A 27,073-nucleotide genomic window follows, 5' to 3' on the forward strand; every position below is an offset into this window, starting at 1 on the left:
TTCAAAGGCCTTCGAAGGCCACAAAGCTCAGACGGAGCGTTGTTAAATAGCCTATGAAGGAGTGTTCTTGTCGCCTAGCAACTGTGACCGCTGCCGTTGACTAGCGGCAGTAACGTTTGTACTGGACTTTTTTTAAAAGTTACATTCAACTTCCTAAAAACAAAACGGGGTTCACAACCTGACTAAAATATGTTAACCTTGGTCCATTTATGTACATAATAAAGAGTATAAACTATAGAAAATCATATCTTGATAAGATACAAATAAACATTTGAACCAATATATATATATATATATATATATATAACCTTAATTTCCCGCAAAACGAAGGGCGCATTTCGAGGCTACGTTTGAAGGAGCCTTTGAATCGGGACAGCCTTTGTAACGCTGTGGTGACTCAGTCGGCCTTCGAAGCATGCAGCCTTTGAATTGGGACACAGCAAAAGTATAAAAGTATACTCCTATGGCCGCGAGCGCGGATTAGTGGATTTCGTTTTCAAGTATTTCTTGTATTTGTTGCCCAGCCCTATTTGTTTGTTTGTACTCTCACCGAAGCTTATGCTTCGCCTACATCATGCGTCGTGTCAGAGGTCACTCTTCCACTGGAACTAGACTCTCTGTTTATTACTAGTCTCCACTGTTTATAATTTATAAAGTGAATAATATGGATATTTTTTCTTACAAAAACACATGGCTTTACTTCAAAAGGCTTTATTAACCTGGAGCCATATGGATTACTTTTATGATGGATTTTTGGGCTTCAAAATCTAAGGTACCATTCACTCCCATTATAAAGCTTGGAAGAGCCAAGATATTTGTTTTATATAACTCTGTGTTTGGCTGAAACAAGAAAGTCATATACACCTAGGGTTGTTTGAGGGCGAGTAAATTATGGGATAATTTACATTGTTGGGTGAACTATCCCTTTAAGTGCACATCCAAAGGGCACTTTACTATCCCATAAGGTCTCGGGAGAGGATTTGTAAATGGAGGAGGTGATACATCGCAACTGACACTGTAGGTCACATGCTTTTCCCCAGTGCTGATTGGCTACACAAAGCCCTAACCTTAACTAGAGTAAACCAATGGTAAAACATCCAGACTGATTGCATTTCTCTTTGTCGTGATCAGATCCATTCGTCATTTTTCAGAACTCTAAACTGAGCCCATGACATCTGACCTTTTCTTGACTGGTGACTGCTTAGGTTGACCAATGAAAGCAGTTGTGGGGCGGGGTTTGTGCTAAAATCTCAGCCATAGGTCACATGACAATGCCAACTTGTGGATGTATTGCCTGTCCAAATACCCGCACTTGACCACTGTACTGTATTTCTGGAGTTCCACACTTTGAAAATCCACCGGAAATTGTAGACCCTCCGGGAACTTCAGGCATACTCCTTTCAACATACTATGCTTTGGGACACACTTATTTTAATCTCACATACTGTTTAGGATGGATAGTATAATTGAGACGCGGGGTTTGAATATTGTGTGTCTGATCAGGGAGACTTCAAAAATGTGCAATGGTGGGGGTTCCCCAGGACCGGTTTGAGAAGCACTGCTTTACTCAATGGGACACACTTCATCACTGCATGATCGTGGTCCATTTTTTTAAACGTTTTACACACTACATATAATCTCTGCACCAATAAAATGTGCCACATTTTACAAACACATGATCCCCCAGTTTCACAGGCAGGGCTTAAGCCTAGTCCTAGACTAAAATCCATGTCTGAGCCGTTTTAACTGAAAGCAACTTGCACTGACGCATCTTAAATTATGTCAGTGCCATTGTTTTGTCTCAAGATGCACACCAGTGACGTATTTTTTTTTCTAAGACATGTTCATAAAAGCTACTTTTGGCTAGTGTTATTGTACACCTGTATGACTCAGGTGTGTCCAGTAAGGGTGGAAAGACACTGGGAAGCCGGGGGTTGCTGCTGGTTTAGATCACTAACCGAGGCTCTCTGACCCTTTCATTCAGATAGGGGTACCACGAACAACTTAGTCTTTTTTTTCTTTTTTTTATCATTTCTCTACGTGTTTTTTTTTCTGTGTAGTTCTCTTCTGTAAAACACTTTTTTCAAACACAGTTTATTTATATAGTGCCTTTTAGTAAAGCTTTACTTAAATGCTCTAATTGAACTAAGGCCTAAGCCTGGCTTAATCTAAGCCCTGTCTGTGAAACCGGGCCTAAACGTAACATCTAATTAAACTTACACTGAAATGTTTTCATAGACATGATGCGAAATCAGGCCCAGTAAGTTCTTGAATGTGATGAATGATGGGATAAGCTTAACCTCAAAAATCTAAAGTGAATTTAGTGTGCTGCGCTTTGGCATTTCTCAGACCTGGGACAGTTTTCCGCACTTCCTGTTGCACGCATGCACTCTCAAGCGGCCAAGACCGCAAGTGTGGGTATTTGGAAAGGCCCATTATGTCCAGATTGCATTCACACTACACGCTTACATAATTTATGAATGGTCACCAAGCAAAGCACTAAGGAGAGACAATCAAAATATTCAGGGTTAAGGCCCTCATATTCTTACAGTGAATTTGGAAAACGAACAGGTGTGATGTCATTTTGAACAAAATCTGGCCAAAATGGTGTTTTGGAGTGTATTTCGGTGCTTTGAAACCGCTCACCAATGTGACCTTTTCTGAAACATAAATCAACACGATTTTGATAACAGTATAGCACATACATGCATATAAATATCATTGTCACTCTATATCACCCAATAAAATGTCTTAGTAAGATGACATTTAAACGCTTAGTTTTGAGATCAAAGCTCTGTAGTTTTTATTATGGGCAATGCAACAAGTTATTCTTATGTTTACATTATCATATCTAAATTAGCATGATTTTCATAAAGTAGGCTTTATAGGAGTTTAGTGTTCAATAGCTTAGATGTTACTTATACTTTAGTAGAAAGTAAAAACACTCAACCACAATTACAGGATCCAAAGAGGTACAACTTTATTTGTAAACAACCAAACATTTATAATAATAATAATAAAAAAAAAAAACTGCATAGGAAATGTTTAAAGTCCACAAAGACGAAAGAACAAGACTGCAGACCACTAAATATTTCATATAGTCTCATCAGCCTTATTCAGAGTAATAAATGACTGTTCTGTTGCTTTGGTTGAGAGGGTGACCGATGGTGGGATGGTGAGTTATGAAACAGAAAGAGAAAGAGATGAAGAAGAGTGGTGGGCCTCTTAGAGGGCTCCTAAGCCAATATCATCCAGGACAACTGACCTGGAATCAGCATTTGCTACTTTGATTCTACCCTAATCGTTGTATTTTAAAAAGGCAAAACTGATTCCAGGTGAGAGCTTTGGGGCAGAATCTGCCCACACCTCTTTGCTTAGCCTGTCTCACAGCCAAGCCTCTTAAAAGCACTGTGACTTAAGGGAGTTTAGAAGGTATTGATGTACATATCAAATTTCAGTGCCAGGGACACAGGGTCTAAATGTCTTCTGAGACAGACTGTTGCCCTCAAAGTTCTTGAAAAACAAATTTTCCAAGCCTTAAGGCATTTCTGATCATCTCAAGGCAATGAATTTTGTAGCAGACTTTGAATGCAAACACATTTAATCATAGTTTATCCATCATGGGGTTATATAGTTATAAAATCAAGATAGGACTGTGTAAAGAACACAAAATACAGACATGCTGGTATTAAGGTTTGAATTGAATTGTTCACCCCCTCATTGACTGTTAACTGTGACACGGTTGAAAAGGATCCCATGGAATTCAATAACAGCATTTTTTTACCATCAAAACAACACACAAAAAGCTCATGAGGTACTAACAAAGGATTCACTATCAAACTGTAAGAAACAAATATTGAATTTTTAATCAAATCTCTACAAAGCTACCTGAGTTGTTTTAATGTGTATACACATCTCTTTTTTTTTCCTTAAGATAATACAATCATAAAAGGGTCTATGACCACACAATTCTGAACTTACATTTTCTGTTTTTCCCCAGTAAGGAAGAAGTCATAAGCTGGAATACACCAGAAATGGTGACAAAACCCGTACAATTAGAGACCAGAGGTCCAACAAAAACAAAAACAAAAAAACCTGCAATGATCTGGAATTCAAAGACACCGACTGAGTTTGATAACAGCGACTTTCATGTCCATTGAGGCAGAAAGTATGTAGATGACATACGGTATCAGTCCTACAAAAGTGAATTGTATCTCAAAGTAGAATTTACACTTTCAATAGTATCCTAATCACTGCTAAAGGGGTTTTAAATAGTGGCTTACTGATCTCGCTTCCATCATCACAACCCACAAAACGGCTGCCTGATTCCTTCGCCAAATATAACGCTACCAGTTTTCAGCGGTAACTGTGGGAGCTGGATTCAAACATTTACCCATCTTTGGTCCTGTAGGGCACCTGCTCAAAAACTCGTGTTACACACAAAAGCCAACATCTAGGGACGTGTTCTGCGAGCGTTTCGCCTCTATGTAAAGATGTTGACAGTGTGTTGAAATACAAGAATGATCGATGCCAAACATATTAATCTTTGGGCAAACGTGAAAAATCGATTTATAAATACATCCGTGGTTTCATTTGAACGAGGTCTTTGGCAGTTTTCCAGTTCTGATGCTAAAGCTAAGAAGCTGTGGTAAGGCATCTGAATGGAGCTCAATGAGGTACCTTACTCTGTAAAGCTATCTAGAAATAGTACAATCATATAGTCAACCATTCACCAAGACCAAACAAATGATATTCACGTAAATTGATTTTTTTTTTTTGGTACATTATAAAAGTGTCCATGTTTTCTTCCTCCCTCCCCTTGTTTTCCAACATCCACCTGTCTTCAAGGACCTTTACAGCATGCAAAAAAATTTTTTTCCCTCTTAAAGAGAGCAGGGATTCAGGGAGAAAACTTTGCAGCTAAATACTAATCAGATCAAATGTGATAATACTGGAAGACAGGGAAGGTCAGCAAATCTTTCATTCTTTATTGCATAAGCTTCTTACGTCCATCAAATGGGTTTCCGTTACCCATGCTGGTCCTTTTATTCCTCTATTGTGGTCTAATGTGCAGAGGTCTATCAATTTTCATAACTCTAACTGACTGCTTTCCACTCTTACCATGTGTAAAAAGCAACATTACCATAAAATTCACATCTCTCGTTTAAGCTGCAACATAAATATGCCTGATGATCCACAATTTGAAGTTAATATTAAGGTCATAATGAGGTAATATACATAAAGAAAAGAACAGTAAAGAAAGATCCACTTTATAAATGAAAAGCAAACGCTCAATGCAATCGTGACCTTCAGAATCATTTTTGGCACTTGCCCATTTCCAATAGTCACCCTTTGGCAAAGACATTCGATTTCGATTTATCTAGCATCACGAAAGGCACAGGCAACTACATGCAAGCACGTTAATACTTATGACAGGACACAAGATAACTGCAGCCTACAGGAAAACACTGGGGCAAAACATCATGACCACTTTCCAATAGGTCATCCAGCTCTCCCACAATTTCTGATTTTAAATGTTACCTCAAGTGTAAAACGGAAAGCATCATGCAAATTAACCCCAAAGCTTCAAAAGGGTTGGTTCTGTAAGTGGGCCTGCCATGCATGTACGGTCCAGACAACAAGTTGGTACCACACACTTGCAGTTCACCCACTTCAAAATATCCAACACACGCACACATGATGCCCGCGAGAACAGAAACATACAGATTAACAAGGAAACACTCTGCGTTTAGTGGTTAATGATTCTCATTGCCTCTTTGCATGACTTCATATAACTTGCGATAACTGAGGTATGACTACATTGGTAAGAGATACTTTCCTGTCGTCATAAACTTTCATAAGAAGTTCAGGCAGACTATAATGGGAGAGCCATGTGCTTTTGTTCTGCTGTATACCAGTGCTATATATTCATAAATTATTTTTCTTTCCTCCTAATGATTTGCTTCATCTTTTTTTCCTTTTAATCAATCGAACACCGAAGCAAACAACACTTTAAAGTGGTTACCCACAAGTCAGGCACAAACTATCCGATTTCAAACTGGGTTCAATTGATTCCAAGTGTTTTCAAATGATGTTGCACTGACGGAGTGAACGGTCTCCCTGGAGATCTTTCTTTAAACTGGCACAGGAAGCACTGTAGGCCATGCTGTAATCAATAGAACAACAAAAAACAACTTATGATCTAATGCAGCTGTTTGTAATGAGACCTACGAACTTGGCCTCAAAATACATCCAACGTTGAAAAAACACAATACAACGTTTCCCAAGTATGAGAGATAACTGGCAAACAAGGATATAATCCAGTTCGTCAATCATGTGCCTCTATTTGAACAGATTTTACCTTGCCTAAATTGTTCATATGAAGAGACAAAAACATAATATTAATAATAGAAACACAAAGATAAGGGCTAGGCCATTTTTACACTTAGATATTCCATTTAGTGTCTACATTCTTTCAATGATCTGAAGATATTATTTAAAGAACATTCTCCATTTCATTCTTTTTTTTAATCATATCACATTTAAAATAATCATGGGTATCTGTTCTTCTAAAGTCTTGTTGCAAACTCTTGATTACATCATGAGGGTCCTATTAAATTACTAAATTCTGATAATTTGCCTAGTTTAGCAGTCTCTTTCATTAGTTATAGAAAATTAATTTTTGGTAACTGCTTGCATAATTTTCAAATGGAAAAGACCGTAAAGTGAGGTAAATGTGTAATGAGGCTCATGGACCCAGAGGTATAATACAGTAAATGAGGTAAGCGGTTTAAATGAGGTACGAGATAAAGATGAAGTCTGATTTAAAATGTACACGAAAATTCAAAAAAAGAACACATAGCAGTAGATATATCAAAAAGTTATCCTTATGTTTCTGCCAAAACGTGCAGCTCTGTTTTTGTCCATCGCTATGAGAAACATTCAGGGATATAACTTGCGTTCTTTGCACAGTAACAATCAGGAAAAAATTGTGCGAACTGTGCAAATATCCAAACATTGCTTCATTTTGTTTTCTTTTGTTTTTTTCCCCCTCACATTTTACAAACAAAAAAAAAAAACACTGAGGTAGACGTTTCTTTATAAAACTTCACGGACTAGGTCTCTGCACAAACGTGAGTACATTCATACATAAGCTAGATGAGGTAGGTGGGATGCAGAGAGAAAATATTTCAAGAATGCAAGAAATTCCCTGAGAAAAAAAAAGAAACAGGATTTGAAGACACATACCAAGAGCAAAACACTCTCAGCTTGCAGCAATCGAAACTGTGTGCTGTAACGGCAAGCATTTGGTGTTACACAATCACTGAGAATCGTACAAAACTATCCACAACTGTTGTCATCTTGCAAAGATCAAACTGCATTTGCTCATGATAGATGTGCAAAATCTCTTTTTCCATTTGTCCACAGCTATAGTTTCATATTTCAAACAATAAAAGGTCAGAACACGAGGATTCGGTTGTTTCCAAAGTCCACAGCCACAATCATTCCATCAGGAGTAACCGCTATACCAGAGGGGCGATCCATTTGGCCGAAGCCGCTCCCTTGAGTCCCAAACTTGCATAAAAAGTTGCCATTGGGTTCGAACACCTGAATGCGATGGTTGCGGGAGTCAGCCACGATAATACGATCCTCCTGGTCCACGGCTACGCCTTGTGGGCGCAAGAACTGGCCATTTCCGGTTCCCTCGGACCCAAGGAAGCGTGCTGACTGGCAATCGGGCCTGATGACAAGCAGCCGATGATTGTTGAAGTCGGTCACGACGAGGTGACCTTCCTGATTAAAAGCTACACCGCGAGGCGAGTCAAAATGTTTCCAGAGGGCACCTTCGAATCCGTATTTGTTGAGGAAAGACCCGTCAGGCCCAAAGAGTTGCACGCGGTGGTTGCGTGTATCCGAAACCAGGATCTTTCCCTCAGAGTTGACGGCAACATCCCATGGGTAGTTGAATTGCCCATTTTTGGTTCCCTTCTCGCCAAATTTGACAAGAAACTGGCCATCGAATGAGAAAATCTGGATGCGGTGATTGTCCTTATCTGCTACAATGATTCTCCTCTGGCTGTCACAGGCGACCCCAGCCGGGCGGTCAAACTGGCCCGGTCGAGAGCCCAAAGTGCCAAACCTGTGGTGGAACGTGCCACAAGGCTTGAAGATCTGCACGCGGTTGTTGCTTCGGTCAGCAACCACCACGTAGCCCTCCTTATCCACGCAGATGCCCCAAGGCCGACACAGTTGCCCGTCCCCATCGCCCTCTCCTCCAAAGGTTGCAATGGGCAAGCCAACACCGCCGTAACTGCGACCGGACTTGACCATCACTTTGAACGGACTTCCCTCAATGTGCTGATTGCATACAAGCACCGAGAGCAAATGCTCACCCTCGCTCTTGGGCAAATAGCCGACTGTGTACGTTCCATCTTGGTGATCAGAAACATCTGCGCTGGACAGATTACCATCCGGATTCATAAGCACAACTGAGACGCTGTCACCACCGGACAACCGAGGTTCACCATCATGATCATACCCTACGACAGTAAAGGAAGCTAGCTTTCCTTGCAGTGCTCTCTTGAGGCCTTCACCGTGAGCTTTGGAAGCTGTGGCAAAGGCTCCACTGCTGATGAGGCCCATGGACTTGATGGCAATCAGAAGAGCCTGGTCTGGAGGGGTGAACATGATGCGATCGTCTTCTTGGGGCTGTAGGAAGCAGCGGAGAGATTTAAGCTCCTGTAGCTGATTTAACATGTGCTCGCGTGCTAGCAGGACATCTATGCTACGGCCTTCTTCTAAAACCTGCGTCACTGTGGCGATAGTACTATCCAGCTTGGTGAGATTCTGGTGTAGTTTCTCAACCTGCAGGTAAAGTGATTTTGCCTTCACCTGGCGGATCTTTTCCACCTGTGCAGGAAACAAATTTGGTTGCTGATGCTTCAAAAAGTATTTCAAAGCAAAGTCAGGACTATATTTTATACTTAAATATGAAGACAGACTTTCAAAAGGTAGTTATTATACTCCATTAATTAATGTTCATTCATTCACCTTCCAGAGCAGCTCACACTCGCGTTCCTCCAGAGCTTTCTTATGACGTAGAGTGATCGTTTTCACTTCTGACTGCACAACCTTAGCCTTCAGCTCCACCTGTTCAGCAATGGCTTGGGCTTTCTCGATGCTCAGCTGAAAGAAAGTAAAAGAAAGGTATTAGACGGATGCACCCTTGTGGGGACATTGCAATTCACTGAAAAGCCGGAGTAATTCCATTTGTCGTCTATTTGAAATGGTCATGAAAAAAAAAAAAAACTGATATATTAAGACTGCACACAAAATAGCTGATTGTAGGGCAAAGTTACAAATTTGCAATAATTTAACAGTAGCAAGAGAACCCAAAAAACTTTGCGATGATTCGTGGATTCATTAGATTTCTTCAGGTAATTAGCTGTTAGTTGATTACATCTTTAGAATGTCTATCTTCAACAAGAGTCTTCCACAAAAAGCACACAGAGGCTAAGGAGCTATGAAGGAAGTACTATGCTGGACGATGGTGAACCTTAATGTCTAAATCAGGTGTCAACTCTGGCCCCCTTTCCTGTAGAGTTTAGCTCCAACCTGGATTAAACTCACCTGCCTGTACCTTTCTAGTAGACCTTGATTAGTTTGTTCATGTGTCTTTTTATAGGGGTTGGAGCAAAACTCTGCAGGAAAGTAGATCTTGAGGGCCTGGTCTAAATCAATGAATGAATTAATCCATAAACACATTGAACGGCATTTCAGAAGTTTGAGTTCTTTAGGTTGTCATGGTTTACAAACTGCAACATTTGAATTTGGATCTTGACAACTGAAGTCATTTCACTTCTAGTGCATAGTTTTAGGAGCCAATAGCTCTAAAGTAATTTCTTTATTCTGCAATTTAATTATTTACCACCTAAAAGAACATGAAAAAATAAATATAAAATTACTGCAAAAAGGTCTAAATCAAACTAATAAATACAAATAAATTACAAACTCTCCACCAAACAAAACAGCTAAAATGTCTTCATTTGAAAGGCTCCAAGAAAGAATTAAAGGCGTCCTTTGTGATATCACACAAAAGAGGGATAAAAACTCTATCCTGAATACAATGACCTCCAACATCTGCTTAAACAGCAATCTGCGCACAGTCCTACCTATGCATGTCAGCTAACATTTAAACTGCCAACCATTCTAACATATCACAACCTTAATTTACATCCAGCTCTGATTGAGCTTTCAGGGATTCCACTATAATCTAAGGGAGCCTTCACACTGGGCACGTTTTCTGCGGTCCGAGTGCCAGCCGCAGCGTTTCACACTCACTTGATTCCATCGAACCCTGCCGCATTTGTGTTCAATCTTACGTCATCACAAACGTGCATGGCAGATGATTGAAAACAGAATGCAGGTGAATGTATTGGTAATGTATTATTTGTGAACGACACAGCGTTCACTGTATGTGCATCACATGAAGGCTTGAAAACGGTCTCTTTTGAGAAAGCTGATTCCAAGCCATTCATTTGTGGCTCTGATTGCACACTCTCCACTCTCTCTCGCTGGCATCCGAGGCAAATCATCGCCACTGTCATGCCCTACATGATTTTTGAGTGCTTTACGTGCTCTAAAACATCCCCTAAAACAAGTGCGCACCCAAGTCGGAGTTGCTTTTACATTCATGCAAATAGAGCTACAGTTCCATTGCAACCACATAACAGTTTTAACATTACCAGTTTTCATGTGAACGTCCTCCTGTTTAGAACTAAACTGCCAGTGTGAAAGCACCCTAAGATATATTTTTGGCCATTATCAACTCTTAAGCATTGTCATTTCAAAGATTATGGATGACTGATCATACAAAATCCAATCTGTGATGACACCTGAAATTCACACACATTGAGAGGAGATACCAAAGGACTCTTTAGTCACATGATCTGGGTCAAGAGGGTTTATATATTAAGAGGGAAAAAAAGTGTGGGAACGAATGTCATTTACTATGGAGCAGAAGACCAGATTACCTAATCTGAACCAAACCAAAATGTTCAAAGAGGGTCCGGGGGTCTAATACATACAGCGAAAACATAACAGCTTTACACAAATGCATTTACAAAATCATTCAAATAAATTTCAGGCTTTCTGGACACAAATGTAACAATAATGCTTATAATAATAATAATAATAATAATAGTCATTGCACTGAAATCTTTGTCTGGCATTATACCTCTTGTGTTGCAAAGAAATTCTGCAGCGTTATGCATTATATTATCTTATATTAAAAAATATATATATATTTAAATAAATATATATATATATAGAGATAGAGAGACTCTTAAAGTCTTGTTAGCAAATTTTTTTTTATTAACTTTTTTTTTTAAGCAATACCATTTCTTCCCCAAGTATCTTCCCCAACACTGGTTAAAAACCAATTGTAAATAATATAGTTATTGAAGGATGAAAATTTATATTTGTTTATACTGTGCACTGTTCAGAGTTTATCCCCCATTCCATATTTGCAATTGTCCTCCAAGATATCCCGATTCTAAGATTGAGCTGTCATTCGCAGAATGCAAACCAATCAAGGGTCAGATACGGAATGGGAGGAAAGGAATAAGCAGCTGCAAAATAACAGGCTAAATTCCAGTAAATGAGATTATGCAGCGCTAAGGAAGACTAAGCTGTCAGGGGTCGGTTATGGAGCGGGCCCATCATGGGCAGCGTGCTCCCAGAATAGAGATTACGACCTCTGGCTGAAGCCATTGTTAAACTCTGCATGCGCTTTCAAACCTATAACCGTTTAGAGGCTTCCTATTTAACACCATCCAGTAACAGGATTAGAGGGACACTAGAACAAGCAGCCAATCAAGCGCATGAAAACACAGGTCAGGCTCTTTCAGCTGATGCTATAAGGCTGAGCCTGATAAAGCTTTAGGAGAGGTTTAGATAATTGTAAACGCATGGGCTATCTTCGGAATGGAATACTAGCTTACTACTTTCCAAATATACTACTAGGGGTGGACAATATGACAATACAATCCTTGATCTTATCACGATTCTTTTTCACGTTGGTTTTTAAGACCATTTTGCAAGTCACTGAGCAGTTAAACTAATTTCCCCATTTTAAAAATGTTGCCTTACAATGTAACAAAAGAAAAAAAAGAGCGACAGACCATTCAGTTCAAAGTACGGGTGGGCGATACAATCAATTTTATTTTAACTTACGAAATAAGACATGAAATAAACATTGCATTAAAGAGTTAGTTCACCCAAAAATGAAAATTATGTCATTAATGACTCGCCCTCATGTCGTTCCAAGCCCGTAAGACCTCCGTTCATCTTTGGAACACAGTTTAAGAGATTTTAGATTTAGTCCGAGAGCTTTTTGTCCCTCCATTGTAAATGTATGTACGGTATACTGTCCTTGTCCAGAAAGGAAATAAAGACATCATCAAAGTAGTCCATGTGACATCAGTGGGTTAGTTAGAATGTTTTGAAGCATCGAAAATACATTTTGGTCCAAAAATAATAAAAACCACGACTTTATTCAGCATTGTATTCTCTTTTGAAACACAAATCCAATCTGTATGCTTTAAAAAGGATTTTCCTGGCTTTTAGTTGTATCACATTTGTCTCGGTTGGATCAGAGACAAATCAGAGGCTCCGTAGTGAACGTGATTATGTCATCAAATTTTGATCAGCATTAATTCGTCAAAGAAACCCATGCAGTTTTTTTTTTCTCTGAGCCAAACAAGAATGATTATTGATGCTTAGTCCCACCCCTGTGACCAATTGGTTGAACAGTCATCTACTCAACCAATAAACATGGTCTTTTGAACCACCAAATGGCATGTTTCTATGGAAATTTGAACTAACGCAAAGTGAAAGTATTTGCCTTAGGTATTTGCATGCATGAAAAAGAAAAAAAGATTAGCATGAGAGCACTCTCTGACAAAGCGTAACTTTGGCATAACACAAACCAAAAAGAAGTATAAAGCACCGGTAAACATCGCATGAGGCATTGAAATATATGTTTTCAAATGAGTCGCTACACGATTTCCTGATGGAATCGATTTCGACGGAGATAACTGCCACAGCCAAGAGATCAGTTGTGTTTTTGCAATTACTTATATAGCTTGTGAAAATCATTTGCACTGTTTTTTTGTTGCACAAGTTTCACAATTGTTTTTACTGCTGCACTGTGTGTGTTTGTTGTTTGTGTTCAGATTGAAAATTTATATATTGTACACATGTACACATTCATATATTTTTGGGTGAACTCTTTTATGTTGCATGTGATTGGCAACCAGTTATAACTGAAATAAATAAAAATATATTTTGCATTTTGAAATTACATTGTGTCAAAATTGGTGTGTGCATTAATGATGTAATATTAGCTGGACACAGGACATGGGGAATATTTCCCAACAGCCCATCCACAACTTAAAGGACCCAAAATAAAGCCGTGGTCACACTAAGACTTTAAACATTCTCTCCAGCGTATTTTTTATAAACATGTATTTAACATAGTAAAAAAAACTTTTAAAAAAAATATCGTTCTTTTAATTCAGCCAAGAGGTCACGCCGTGACGTATCGATCTGCTACTGGTCACATGTTCACGTGATGTGAATTCGCAGCTCAGAATTCACCAAACTTGAATTTTGGAACGCAGCATGAGCTTGCGTTTCCGGTCCGACACATTCGCATTCGTTTGAATGGAAGTCAATGAAACAAAAAAAGGTATAGTGTGACCGCCCCTTTAGTGATATTTTTGTATTCTCACACAGAAAGGGGAAAAAAGTCAATTGTGGGTAAACTGTCGGGGGAAGTATTCAAACGTAAACGGCACGTTTGAAAAGCATAAACTGCCATTGGAATTCATTCTCTTTAAGTGCCTGAAACCCATCTCTTCTATCTTTCACTTTCAAATTCACTTTGGGTTTCCTTGCCAACCGACTCCATGTCCCTGGAGAAGGATGGGTTTGAACAGTCGTAATGGGTGCCGTTCTCTCCCCCACCCGCAGCGCTACTTTTGAGAGAAATAGAAACATTTCCTCTGTGTGCGACTAATGATCCGCCCTGCAAGGGCCATCAGGGTGTGAATAGAGGCAGTGACCGAGCACTGGGCCAGTGTCCCTCCCTCCCCCTCTTCTATTCTCTTCATTCAGGCCGAGTGGGGGTGATGCTAATAGAAAGTCAGCTTGATTATACAGCCTCTTTTTTAAAACAGGGAAGGACCCTCACTCACGGTCATGCAGTTTCAAGTGTGTTTATGTGCGCGTCGAAAAATCACACAGTGATAATGAAACAATGACCACTACCACTGAAAATAGAGGAAATAATTAACATTGAATGGAATATTAGAGACTTAATACCACTAATAAAATAAAAATAGACAAAAAACATTTACTGTTGACATCTATAGGGAAGTTGCACAAGAAGCTTTTTTAAGCACATATAATATCTTGCATTACTATTAAAGCACTTTGAAATTAAATCAATTTAAAAAAAATAGTTTATTGGTCAGTAAATTTAACAAAATATTTTATTTAGGTATTGGTACAACTTTTCTAGATGGATGAATTAAATATATATATATATATATATATATATATATACACTCACCGGCCACTTTATTAGGTACACCTGTCCAACTGCTCGTTAACACTTAATTTCTAAGCAGCCAATCACATGGCGGCAACTCAGTGCATTTAGGCATGTAGACATGGTCAAGACAATCTCCTGCAGTTCAAACCGAGCATCAGTATGGGGAAGAAAGGTGATTTGAGTGACTTTGAACGTGGCATGATTGTTGGTGCCAGAAGGGCTGGTCTGAGTATTTCAGAAACTGCTAATCTACTGGGATTTTCACGCACAACCATCTCTAGGGTTTACAGAGAATTGTCCGAAAAAGAAAAAACATCCAGTGAGCGGCAGTTCTGTGGGCGGAAATGCCTTGTTGATGCCAGAGGTCAGAGGAGAATGGCCAGACTGGTTCGAGCTGATAGAAGGGCAACAGTGACTGAAATAACCACTCGTTACAACCGAGGTATGCAGCAAAGCATTTGTGAAGCCACAACACGCACAACCTTGAGGCGGATGGGCTACAACAGCAGAAGACTCCACCGGGTACCACTCATCTCCACTACAAATAGGAAAAAGAGGCTACAATTTGCAAGAGCTCACCAAAATTGAACAGTTGAAGACTGGAAAAATGTTGCCTGGTCTGATGAGTCTCGATTTCTGTTGAGACATTCAGATGTTAGAGTCAGAATTTGGCGTAAACAGAATGAGAACATGGAACCATCATGCCTTGTTACCACTGTGCAGGCTGGTGGTGGTGGTGTAATGGTGTGGGGGATGTTTTCCTGGCACACTTTAGGCCCCTTAGTGCCAATTGGGCATCGTTTAAATGCCACGGCCTACCTGAGCATTGTTTCTGACCATGTCCATCCCTTTATGGCCACCATGTACCCATCCTCTGATGGCTACTTCCACCATGTCACAAAGCTCTAATCATTTCAAATTGGTTTCTTGAACATGACAATGAGTTCACTGTACTAAAATGGCCTCCACAGTCACCAGATCTCAACCCAATAGAGCATCTTTGGGATGTGGTGGAACGGGAGATTCGCATCATGGATGTGCAGCCGACAAATCTGCGGCAACTGTGTGATGCCATCATGTCAATATGGACCAAACTCCCTGAGGAATGCTTCCAGCACCTTGTTGAATCTATGCCACGAAGAATTGAGGCAGTTCTGAAGGCAAAAGGGGGTCCAACCCGTTACTAGCATGGGGTACCTAATAAAGTGGCCGGTGAGTGTATATATCTGTGTGTGTGTGATTTACTCTTGTGATAAAGCTATATTTTCAACATCATCACTGTAGTTTTCATTGTCACATGATCCTTCAGAAATCATTCTAATATAGTGATTTGGTGCTCAAGAAACATTTCTTATTCTTATCACCATTATTGCCAATATTGAAAGCATTTGTGCTGCTTAATATTTTTGTGAGAACCATGATCAGGATTTTTTTTAAGTTTTCTTTTGAGAGAAAAAAAAATAGTAACAATGCAAAAGACTTTACAGCCACTTTTAATAAATTTAACGATTTCTTGAATAAAAATGTTACCTTCTTACAAAAAAAATCAATCTTACTGACCTCACATTTTTATGTGAATTATACCAAAGACAACAGCTCAACGTGACACTGAAGCAACGACAATGACAGCGGACTGGAAAGGCACCACACTAAACAACTCAAACTCTATTTGTTTATCTATTTATTGCCCTTATTTATTACTTTTGGTAATCAGAGTAAAGAAAATGAAGCGAGTGGAAGTCTTGTAGTACCTGGTAAAAAGACACTGAGGTTGAGGTTTAAGTAAAACAGCAGGAATGATAAACAAAAGAAGAAAATCCCCAGCAGGTGTTTGTGCTGATGTCCGTTTATTAGAGACTGTTTGTCCACTAACCTGTATGGCCTGTCTACCCTGCTGTGCGTCTGCGAGCAGCTGGATTGTCAGCGCTCTGGAGTCCTGCAGTGCTTCCTGAAGGTAGGTGAAACTGTGACCTGCGTGTCTGCCCAAGCTGCACTCCCTACAGATCGGCACGGAGCAGCTGTCGCAGAAAAAGCGCAGCACCTGTGAACGGAAACAAAACAAACTGTGAAATTAACGGATTTGCGGCACAATTTATTGAGTGTTCGACTGCAGTATATTGCATGTGAATTTCTTCGAAGACTCAAGCAATGATTAATGACGACAATAATCCTTTAATGTGTTTTTGGCAGGAGATTGACTGGATACAAACATCCTGACGTTTATGCATCTTGTTTTAAGATTACTTTTTAGAAAATCTTTCATTTACATAATACATATAAACTGTATAACCTTTAAGTTGATGAAAACGTAACGCGGTGCACTTACTGCTGTTCTAATGACAAAACATTTATGTCCGAAATTCGCTGATCGAAAACCTCATAACCTAATTGCAGCTCGATTTTGGTAAAATGTTAATATGACACAAGTGTCTCACCATATATAAAGCCACAATATCAAATTTGATTATGCAGTATTTCATTTAACAAAAAAAAAAAAATAGTGTTTTGATCCATTTCCTGAAAAATAAAAATTGTTGCCTAACAGCAACAACATTTAAATATGTGTCCATATTATAATACTAAAGGATGCTGGAATTTTTCTAATTACTAAAATGAGAATTTAAAACAAAACTTAGTTTGAATCCAAAACGGTCAGCAATGGATTCCGCAGGCAAGACTGACATGCAGTGTGATCCAAATTTGTAAATGTGTGCCTCTAGGTTTTATAGTACAAATAAAATAAATGTAAAAGTTAATTCAACAAGTGTGAAAAGGAAGCAGGCAGATTGTGAGATGTAATCGGTGTATGTGAAAACAAAGGCCATGCTTACACTAAAACCACTCTATAATATAGAGCTCATAAACAGTTACATTGGTCAACTGCCAAGACTATAAATGTTTACATGTAAAAGGGAGATGTGTTTATCACGTATATGGTTTTAGAAGCACTCTCAAATCAGCACATTTAACTCAAGAGCAAAAAAAAAAAACGATAAAAAATTATTTTAATAAACTTACGTTCATTACCATGCATTAAATGTATTTTATATCTACTACGGGATGAGTCACAATCGTCCAACAGCCAACTAGTCAATTACTGGTAACCTAGAGTTCTTTTTATATTTTTTCAAAAAGAAGTGTTTATATTTGAATCTAAAATTAGCCTGTTGACTGTGCTGTGCTTTAGCTGTTTACATTGTGTTTTGTCAAGGTTTTTGCCATCTAATCGTTCAGACAGCTAGTCAATAAATAGGTTTCATATAAAATATGTCGAGAATCTCGCAAAATGCTACTTCCATTCATGCATAGTTACAATAATCAAGACTACTTCAATTCTGCCACAAACTGAACATTTTATTTAAACCGTAAGAATGCCATGACACGCAACAAAGAATCTGAAGTCTTTCAAATAACTTGACAAAGTAAAAGATCTCCCCCAAAACAGGAACTCGGCCCTGCTTTGGGTTTCCTGTGTTCCGACAGCCTGCTGATGGATTGCTTGAAGTCTATTGTTCTGTCAATCCTCTGATCCATTTGGGAGTCACTTCATTGTTGTTTTAAGATATTTGACATCAAATAAACAAGACTTTCAATCAAAAGACGAACCTTCAAATTAACTTTAGGAAAATAAATGAATAAATATAAATAATCTCAAAAATTAAATATAGTATGTTTAAGAGAATGCATTGGATAACCCATTCAGGATTATTTTCCTGAGATTAATAACTAAAGGTCAAAACCATGTAATTGACCTGAACTCCATCTCACCCAAACAAATTCTTCACCTTCCTTAGAGTCAAGCTCAGTGTCAGGTACAGTATTCCTTTTCAAACCCCACTAGACCGCCTTCCTGCAACCTAATGACTTTCCCAAAGACCAGATCAAACGCTAATTATATCTCACTTGGCTATACGGCTGCAGCAGCTGCATGTAAATCTAGAGTCGTGATTCCACTCGAGTTACCTGCTCGTAAAAAATGGGTCCCCTCTCTGTGGGCCAGATGCTACAACTGTGCTAGTGCGTAAAGAGGTCACATGGAAGCACTTTTTGGGAAGCGGCTTTTCGGAGTGACTGGAATTAGCAGGAAGCAACAGAGAGGTGGTGGGAGGAAACCTACCACCCAGGATTCCCATGTTCCGATGGCTTTTCTCACAGGCACAATGTGTAGCACAACTATATTAGCAGGCAGCAGCTGATGGATCCAGCGACTTTGCATTAAGGCCCCAATATAGTCACGGGGAAGTTCTTTTTTGTTTCCCCTCTCTGCTGGAAGCAGCATTTATATGAATGTATAAATATGTGATGCATGCTTTCAATGACAAAATACTCAGACTCACAGCGGTGAGAAAACAGCTGATCATAGTCACCCCAGGTGTCAAGTCAAGACGTCACGTTTATTCATATAGAACAACATACTATTTTAAATCAAGCAGGTTTATAGTATTAAACATGAAAAATATTTTCTACAACTATTTCTACTATAAAGCAGCTCTCCAGTGTGTTCATATTTTACTTGCGTCTGACCTCGACGGACTGAATAAAAAAATTAACCTGAGAAGATTTACATGTCAAAGAATGTGGAGCCGCAGAGCACACCTACCTATTACGGAATCGGCATGGACCAAATGGCAGTTTGAAAGTTTACTTTGTAGAGCAGTTACGTACTCCCAAAACAAACTCTTTTTTGGCCTGATTTTGTTCAAAATAACTTCACACCAACTGTTAAGTCCAAAGTATTCAAAGTATATACAGTTTTATTGGCGAACGCTTAGTGTGGCATGAGACTTTTTTTGTTCTTGCCATATTTACTTATTTGCATTTTTAATGGAAAATTGTTGTCCCCGGTGATGTGGAAAACAGCATGAGGGAATGGGATTTTCAATGGCTATGTGGCTGATGCAACTTTCCTGTTGGCGGCTTCTTTATGCTAAAACTGTCAAAGATTCATATACCAGTCCTTACAGTGACAAAGTACTCATGCTTCTTTTCCTGCCTATGCATTGACATCTATTATCTTCCATACTGGACTCAACTTTTTATCTTCCCCACCCCCATTGACTCTCTCTCTCAGGATTGGGGCCTCTTGTTGTGCCTGTGGCATCCACCGGTTTTCCTTTAAAACAGGTGTGGAAAGATAGAGTTTCCCCTCTCTGAGGTAAAAAAAAGAGCAAGTTAATTCCTCAGAAACAGAGAAGTGTCCTGCTAAATGTAAACTCTGATGAAGCTCCAATTTTGGTGAGCTTCATACAGAAAACATATAATATGAATTGTCTTTTTTTTCTCCTTCAATAACTACTGTTCTTGTTGAGGAACATACAGAACCAGGATCTTCTGAAATCGTAAATAAATCAATAAAGTTTGTCAACAAGGAGGAATGTCCTAATTACAGTAGAAAAGCTAGAGGAAATAGCTTAACAATGGGCAAGGGGGCTTCAAAGATTATGTTGGACATTGGGTGGACCTTCGGGTCAAAAAGGTTCACCACCAAATCTCCATTTTGACATTCTAGTCCTTAAATATGGCGTAGGTCCATTTTATTGCACACCAAGAAAAATCGCAAGTCAGAATCTCGTATGTAATACAATACCTCTGATTAATGATTCATGTCTGTACCACAAATATTTCAAGACAAAGTATGTGCTGAATAGTGTTAATTTCATTAAAAACCAAGACAAATGTTCGACAATGACCTTTTTTCTATGACTACACTAACGTCACTAAATAATAACTGTGACTATCAATATGCAATATCGTTGACAAAAAAGATGAGCCTAAAACGTAGTTAAAAAAATAAAAACTTTACCAAAAACTGTTTTTTTAGTTTTGCCTGGTGTTTTACTTAATCTTTGCGATCTGGCAACCATGCGCTCGCACTCTCTCTACAATGCGGAAGCGCCACTGATATTCTAAAGACAAAGACAAAGAAGTGAGCTGGAGTTTAGCAATCTCAATTTGACAGTCTGCTTAATTAAAAGTGTCATTCAGTCATTCAGTCTGCATGTTCGTGACTAAATCTGCAACCAAACCTTTAACCATTTTCAAGAAAAAAAACTTTTGTAAAAATACATCTCAAAAAAGCAGAAAAATAAATGTATCTGAACAAATTCACAATGCCTTGACAACATTGGAGCACACATATGGGTTCACTTTAGCTTTATGGCATTACAGAGAACATGCCTGATCTGATTTTTTTTTTAAGTGATGCCAAGTTACTGCAGTATAATATAAGACATTTATTGAGGTGTATCTTATCTTTGTGTATCTCAAAATAAAAATACTATGTAGCAGATCATGGTCCACGTATCATAATAATGGATTGTGAATCTTAATCACCCTAATCATGACCGAGTGTTCTTCGTAGGGCTGTGCAGACCCAAATTCAGACACAGGCCAGACACAAATTCACGGACGGGCATTCATTTTTTTCAGGGGGGCACAAATGAAAACAACCTCATTGCATCATAACAGAATCGATTATGATACTATGCAATGATCGATAGAGCATAATAATTATATAATAGGCTACTGACGCTAAAGGTACGTTTACACACTGCCTCCGCAAATTTCGATGTAATTTTTTAAGTAGGTTTGAGAGGTGTTTTCAGGTCATCAGTGGGTGCTGTGAATTATTATTGAAAAAAAATTGGGCATGTTGTGTGGACCTCTGTCCCTAGGGGGGTTCAGGGGCATTCTCCCCCGCAAGAAAATTTTAAGTTTAAATGCATCAATCTGGTGCACATTGAGAGCTCAAAATTAAGAGCTTCAACCGGCTTCGACCCATGAACTGTGCACATTGAACAAAGAAAAAGCATTGACTTGTACCTAAAGAGGGCTCAAACATCTTGTTAATTATAGTCTCAGTCTACATTACATCGTATTTTATATTAAGCTATAGAATAGGAAAATGACTCTACTTTTGTCCTAATTTCTTCACTTGTAAGAAATAAACCCTTGAGCTTTTATTTAGGAGAAAACACAAGATCACCATGCTGATCGTGTGAGCAAGAGCGCACTTTTCTTTAAATCACGCAGCACAAACAGAATGGCTAACATTACTTAATTAAAGTCTTGTGCTGTTTAGCCAAAAAAACTAAATATAATACCGAAAAAACTCGACATGTTAACAAAACATAAACATCTTCCCAAACACATATCAAGCTTATTTAAAAACCTCGAAAGCAAAAACACTCATTAAAAGTAATACAACGTATTACGTATTCAGAATACAAATTATGAGTAGGCTAACAGTAGTCTCCACAGAGCATAAAATATTTTTTTCATTTTATTTTTCGTGTTCGCATTTATGAGGAAAAAACAATGTTACGGACGTGAGCGCTCTGAAAGCGGCACTAAAAGATGCTTTAAAACTTTCACAGAGACATCAAACAGAAAGCAAAACCTTTCTTTAAAGTGAATTTCGTTTTGTATTAATTGTATCTTAATTTTAATCAATATTTCATCAACCAATTGCCTGGATGGATTTAATAAATAAGAAGTAAATATAGCAGACGATAATGACGAACCGGAGGCGCCAGCGCGTGAACTGGAGCTCGTCGCAATTGAACCGAAACTCAGTGTAGGCGTATAAGGTAGCCCGCCTCACAGACATGTCTACTTTTAAACAGAACAATTCAAAACGAAAGAAAACAGACTATAGACTGCTCCCTGCTCATGTAATTCGTATGAAATGTGCATTTCTCTATGGCGTTTGAACGAAACGTTTGAATGAATGACTCAAAGACTCGCTTAAGACCGCTATCAAATGCATTTCCGCGCTCTCTATCGACAAACCAATCAATCCGTTTACAATTTAAAAAAAATCAGACCAAACACATTTTTATTTTTATTCAGGAGTTATGTATATTCAAAAGGATAACTTTTGATAACAGTAGCCTATTGATAAAAAAGATATTGTGCAAACAAGCAAGGACTGGTGGGACTTGGAAGGGGAGTTGGTGAAGGGAGAGACTCGCTCAGGGCGGGCACTAGTGACTCACAGGGCGGGCCAGGCCCCCCAATGCCCGCCCATGGCGCCGGGACTGGGGCTGTGCGATATAGCTAAAAAAAAATCACGATATAATGTTTCATATCGTTCGGTATAGACAATTAAAAAAAAAATTAAAGACAAGTAGAAAAGTTTGAATTTAAACCATTGTTTTTTATTTATCCACATTATTAAAAGGCAAAAAACACATTATATTTGTTTTAGCGGTCAAAAATAAAATGTAAACAAAAATATCTTCTTTATGTCTTATATTAAGATAAAAAAAGTAAAGAAACTCTTGAACTTAAATATGTAAAATGTAATGTAGAAATGTAAAAGTGTAAACGTAGAACAAATCAAGGAAAACTTTGAGGTAGATCAACATCTGTAATAAGTAGGGGTGTAACGGTTCACAAAATTCACGGTTCGGTTCGATACGACACAGTGGTGTCACGGTTAGGTACGTTTTCGATACAGCAAAAAGAAAGAAATGCCAGAGAAATTTCCTTGATTTACAAAAAAAAAGTATTAAAAGAAAAATATTTTTTTAATAATTGTGAATTCCTACATCTTGAAACTTTTAGTTTTATAAATGGGGGTTATATTTGAAGGATGAACAAATAATGTTTTGGTCATCGCATTAAAAATTACATTTAAATATGATAATATTTGAGTTTTGAAGTGCTGGAAAAAGGTGTGACGTACTTGAAAGCATTTTACTATTCCTGCCAGTTAGTGTTACTACATTAAATCCATGGTGAATATGGCAGATCTGTGGACTTAAAGCTAGGGTATACGATTTCAAAGATCGTTCATTATTAATATCCTCGTTTAGATGCTGGTTATGGTTATTTAGTACAAACCTAACAATAGGAATAGAAAAAAGAATGAAAAAAATCCATTCACTCTATTGGCTGTACAGCCGGAGAGAAGTTGACCAATGTAAGCTGTCTGGTCGGACAGCTTACATTGGTCAACTGCTCTCATCCAATCACCAGCTCCACTTGAAACTCCGCCTGGCGCTCACGTCTCCACCGCACCCTAGAGGAAAACCTAGAGGAAATTGCGCGCGTAAGCAGCTGACAGTCTATGGTAGCTAGCTAAGTAGCATATCAGCAATGGATAAAAAAAAAAAGACAGCAGCAAGCGTCCCCTGCTTGTCCCTACGGTAAAGTTAGGACGAAAGAGAAAGTCATTAGAGGAACGAGCAGAGATTGAAATGTGAAGAACGCCGAACTTTGAGTAAGATAAATATATGGACCCTCCAACATTGACCGTTGGAGGAAGCTTCAGGAAGATCTGGGACTGAAGACCGACGCTGACACGGCTGACTTTTTGTTGAGCAGGTAAACATTTATTTATACTTTTATGCTGTGACGTGTTACATAAATAGCTTTTTATCAGTTTGACAACTTGCTCATGCTGTCGGTCGGCATTGGAATGTTAGCCGTTTAGCATCGCCTATCACGGGTCAAAGTAGTTATATTTCTTGAAGTCCTTGAATATATTTCAGTTGGCCTAAGCGGGTTTCTGTTCGAGCCGATCGAAATTTGAACAAGATGCGCTGTGTGCTGCAATAACAATTACTGAAAACCTTAGCAATACTAGTAGGATTATACTAATGGTGGTGGGGAGTTTAGAACATTTCATGTGTTGCTAATCTTGCGTTGACGTGAACTCAAACGTGACATTGACTACGTTTACATGCAGCCAAATTTCGGGTTATGGTCGGGTTAAGGTCACTATTCGGGTTTCTGAAACATTAGGGATAACCCGTTTACATGCGTGAGCAGAGAGAGTTACTCCTGTATACATGGAATTGCAATATCCCGATGTAAACGGCGACGCACGGTTAGCGTCTGGACGTACGGACAACCTTAAGACGCAATATGCGTCATTTCCGATTCTTCTTCCTGTATCCAAAGACAACAACAACAGCAGCACGCGGATAATGAATAGTTCGGGGCAGATAGCGATCGCCTTTGTTTGCGCTTTGGTGCTGGTAACGTTACTGACCTCGCTCCAAAAGCATGCTGTGCTGCGTCTCGCCATGTTTACTTCCGGTATACTACACGCGGGGTTTTGTATGCGCCGAGAAGTTTCTCTACTCAAAAGACCAAGATTCCTTGCGAATAGAGCATGCGCAGAACACACATCACTATGGGGATATGCCGATGCGCGTTTACATGACCGAAAATTCGGGTTAGAAAAGGGGTACCCCAGGTATAATATCCCGGTTTTTAAAATCCGGGATATGAGCATATTCGGGTTTTTGCCGGTGTTTACATGGCCGTTCGCGACCGGGTTATTGCTAATATCCCGGTTTTGAACGGGTTATTGGCTGCATGTAAACGTAGTCATTGAATTGTTGATGAAGCAACTAAGTTCAAGTGTCTAAAGGTAACATATGATGTGTCATTAGCGAGGTCATTAGATTGAACATTACATGAACTGACATTACATCTCAGTTCCGATGTTTACTACCGGTGAGTGATCACAGCTTGACTGAGTGACGTAGTTCAGTTCGTTTCCCGGTGGGAGGGATCAGGTAGCACAGAGGGGAGGGGTGTGTGTGTGGAGGGGCGGGATGAGTTTTTTAAAAATTCAGGCTTTCTCGACCGATTTTCAAAATCGTATACCATAGCTTTAAAGCCTATAACTAGATCATTCATGGCACGATGTTTCTCCTGGTTTCCACCATCAGCGCTGTTTGAAACGTTAATAATAGAGAAATGTGAATGCTTCTCACTAGATCTCGCAGCGATGTTATTACTTCTGTGGCGAATTCAAATGCTTTCTTTACTGGATCTCTTAGCACTGTGTAGTAAGTGTCGCTTGATCAAGATCGGCTCGCGCTGCACTGACATTGATGGTCCAAACTGATAAATGGTCAGTGAAGCACAAAATAATAGCGCAGTTTCGTTCCGCTTTCATTATGCTTGCCATTTGATGTTGGGCAACGTCGTGGTGGTCGCGCTGGTGATGCGTGCGCAATTGAATGAAAATATTGAGCGCTATATCAAACATTTTTTATATCATTACCGACAATAGTGTACCGTCGATAAATACCAATACCGTTTTATCGCCCAGCCCTAGTTCTTCGGTTGCAAAGAAAGGTTTGCAAGAAACTAAATCCAACTTTCCTTTGTTCTTCACCATGACAAAGTCCAGCTAAGGAAGCGGGATTACCCATGGCAGACCTGTTTGACAGAAAATCATATCAAAAGCTACAAAAAAAGCAGATGCATATGCTGTAAGAATGAAAATATAACTTTCATGATCAACAATTTTATAATAATGCATTTTCAAATTATAACCACAACGTTTCCCATCTAAATATTTTTAGTTAAATTATATACACCAGCATTAAATCTAGAATGACAGGCAATGGTAGGTTTAAAGTCAAGGGCAAAGGGCAAAACTTTGTTTAAAGACCACAGAGGACCACGCTAATTTAAGCACTATGAAGTAACCGTCAGGCAAACTTAAACTGCCCTCTGTTTTTCAATCTTTTTATCTGGGAAGTCACACATCCCCTTTGAGGTTCTCTCTTTTCCCAAAACACACATGGACAACATTTTCTCTCTCTCTACACACAGAACCACATGGCCCTCCACCCTTCCACCCGCGGTGGGAGGTGTCTGCCCATGACCTTATTGGCTGCTCACGAGGGGCAAAAACAAAATCAGCTGGGCCTCTGGCACATTGGATTCCGGAGTGCGCGTGTGAAGTGTTTTAGTGAAGCGTGAATGAGTTTGTACAGACATGCCGTGCAGGTGGCTGAGGTTTGGTCTGGTTTTACTAAATGAAGAGCTGTATTTCCCTTTGCACTTTTAGTTGCCCATAAGAGAGGCTGGCACAACAATATATGACATTAGCATTGGCTGCGTCAACAGTCGAGCTTTGCTAACACGCAGTGGCGGGCCGTGCATTTCACACCTAGGCCTTCTGTCCTACCTGAATTAATAACTTTTAATAGTGTAGCAGTGCAAAGACTCTATAATTGTTGTTTTTATTTTGCACCGGCAGATATTGGGTTAATGTGGTGAGTTTGGAAAAGGCCGGTAGAGAGAAACGAGCGCGTGAGTTCGGCTGGTGCGTTTGTGTACAGTCGTTCTTGCGTTCCGATTATAAGTTCAGAAACGGAGCCTCCCTTATCTTGTCGTTCAACGGTTACAATAGTATGGATGTTTGAAAAAAAATTAAGTTTCGATCATAAATTTAAAAGAAAAATTAAGAAGAAAATCATATTCACCACGGGAAAAAAAGCATTATACTCACCAAAACTACTGATTATTTTTTACACAAAATCCATCCTTATTTCTTTCCTCAGGAAGACTTAAATTACTCTGTTGTACAGGCTATCTGTGCGTTTCAGTTCCAACAATAACGAGTCTAATGCTGAAAGTCGAGTCCCGTCATATTTCTAGCATAAGTTTTAATTCGCTTTAGAGAGTGTCTGCTCGACAGAA

The 27,073-nt window shown here is 39.1% G+C and overlaps 1 protein-coding gene across 1 annotated transcript in view; it reads right to left on the minus strand.

Moving 5' to 3' along the window:
- Window positions 1-7,050: 7,050 nt before the first annotated feature.
- The window catches only part of trim71 (tripartite motif containing 71, E3 ubiquitin protein ligase), a 33,875-nt gene continuing 13,852 nt past the window's right edge, over window positions 7,051-27,073 (minus strand). Inside the window, exons 2-4 of the mRNA XM_056257342.1 lie at window positions 16,491-16,658; window positions 9,052-9,186; window positions 7,051-8,910 (exon numbers count right to left, since the gene is read on the minus strand). Of these exons, the coding sequence (XP_056113317.1) occupies window positions 7,459-8,910; window positions 9,052-9,186; window positions 16,491-16,658 (1,755 nt within the window). The 3' untranslated portion in view covers window positions 7,051-7,458. The remainder of the gene's footprint in view (window positions 8,911-9,051; window positions 9,187-16,490; window positions 16,659-27,073) is intronic.

Source organism: Rhinichthys klamathensis, unplaced genomic scaffold (assembly GCF_029890125.1).
Source record: "Rhinichthys klamathensis goyatoka isolate OS25496 unplaced genomic scaffold, OSU_Roscu_1.1 h1tg000006l_1, whole genome shotgun sequence".
Classification (NCBI taxonomy): domain Eukaryota; kingdom Metazoa; phylum Chordata; class Actinopteri; order Cypriniformes; family Leuciscidae; genus Rhinichthys; species Rhinichthys klamathensis.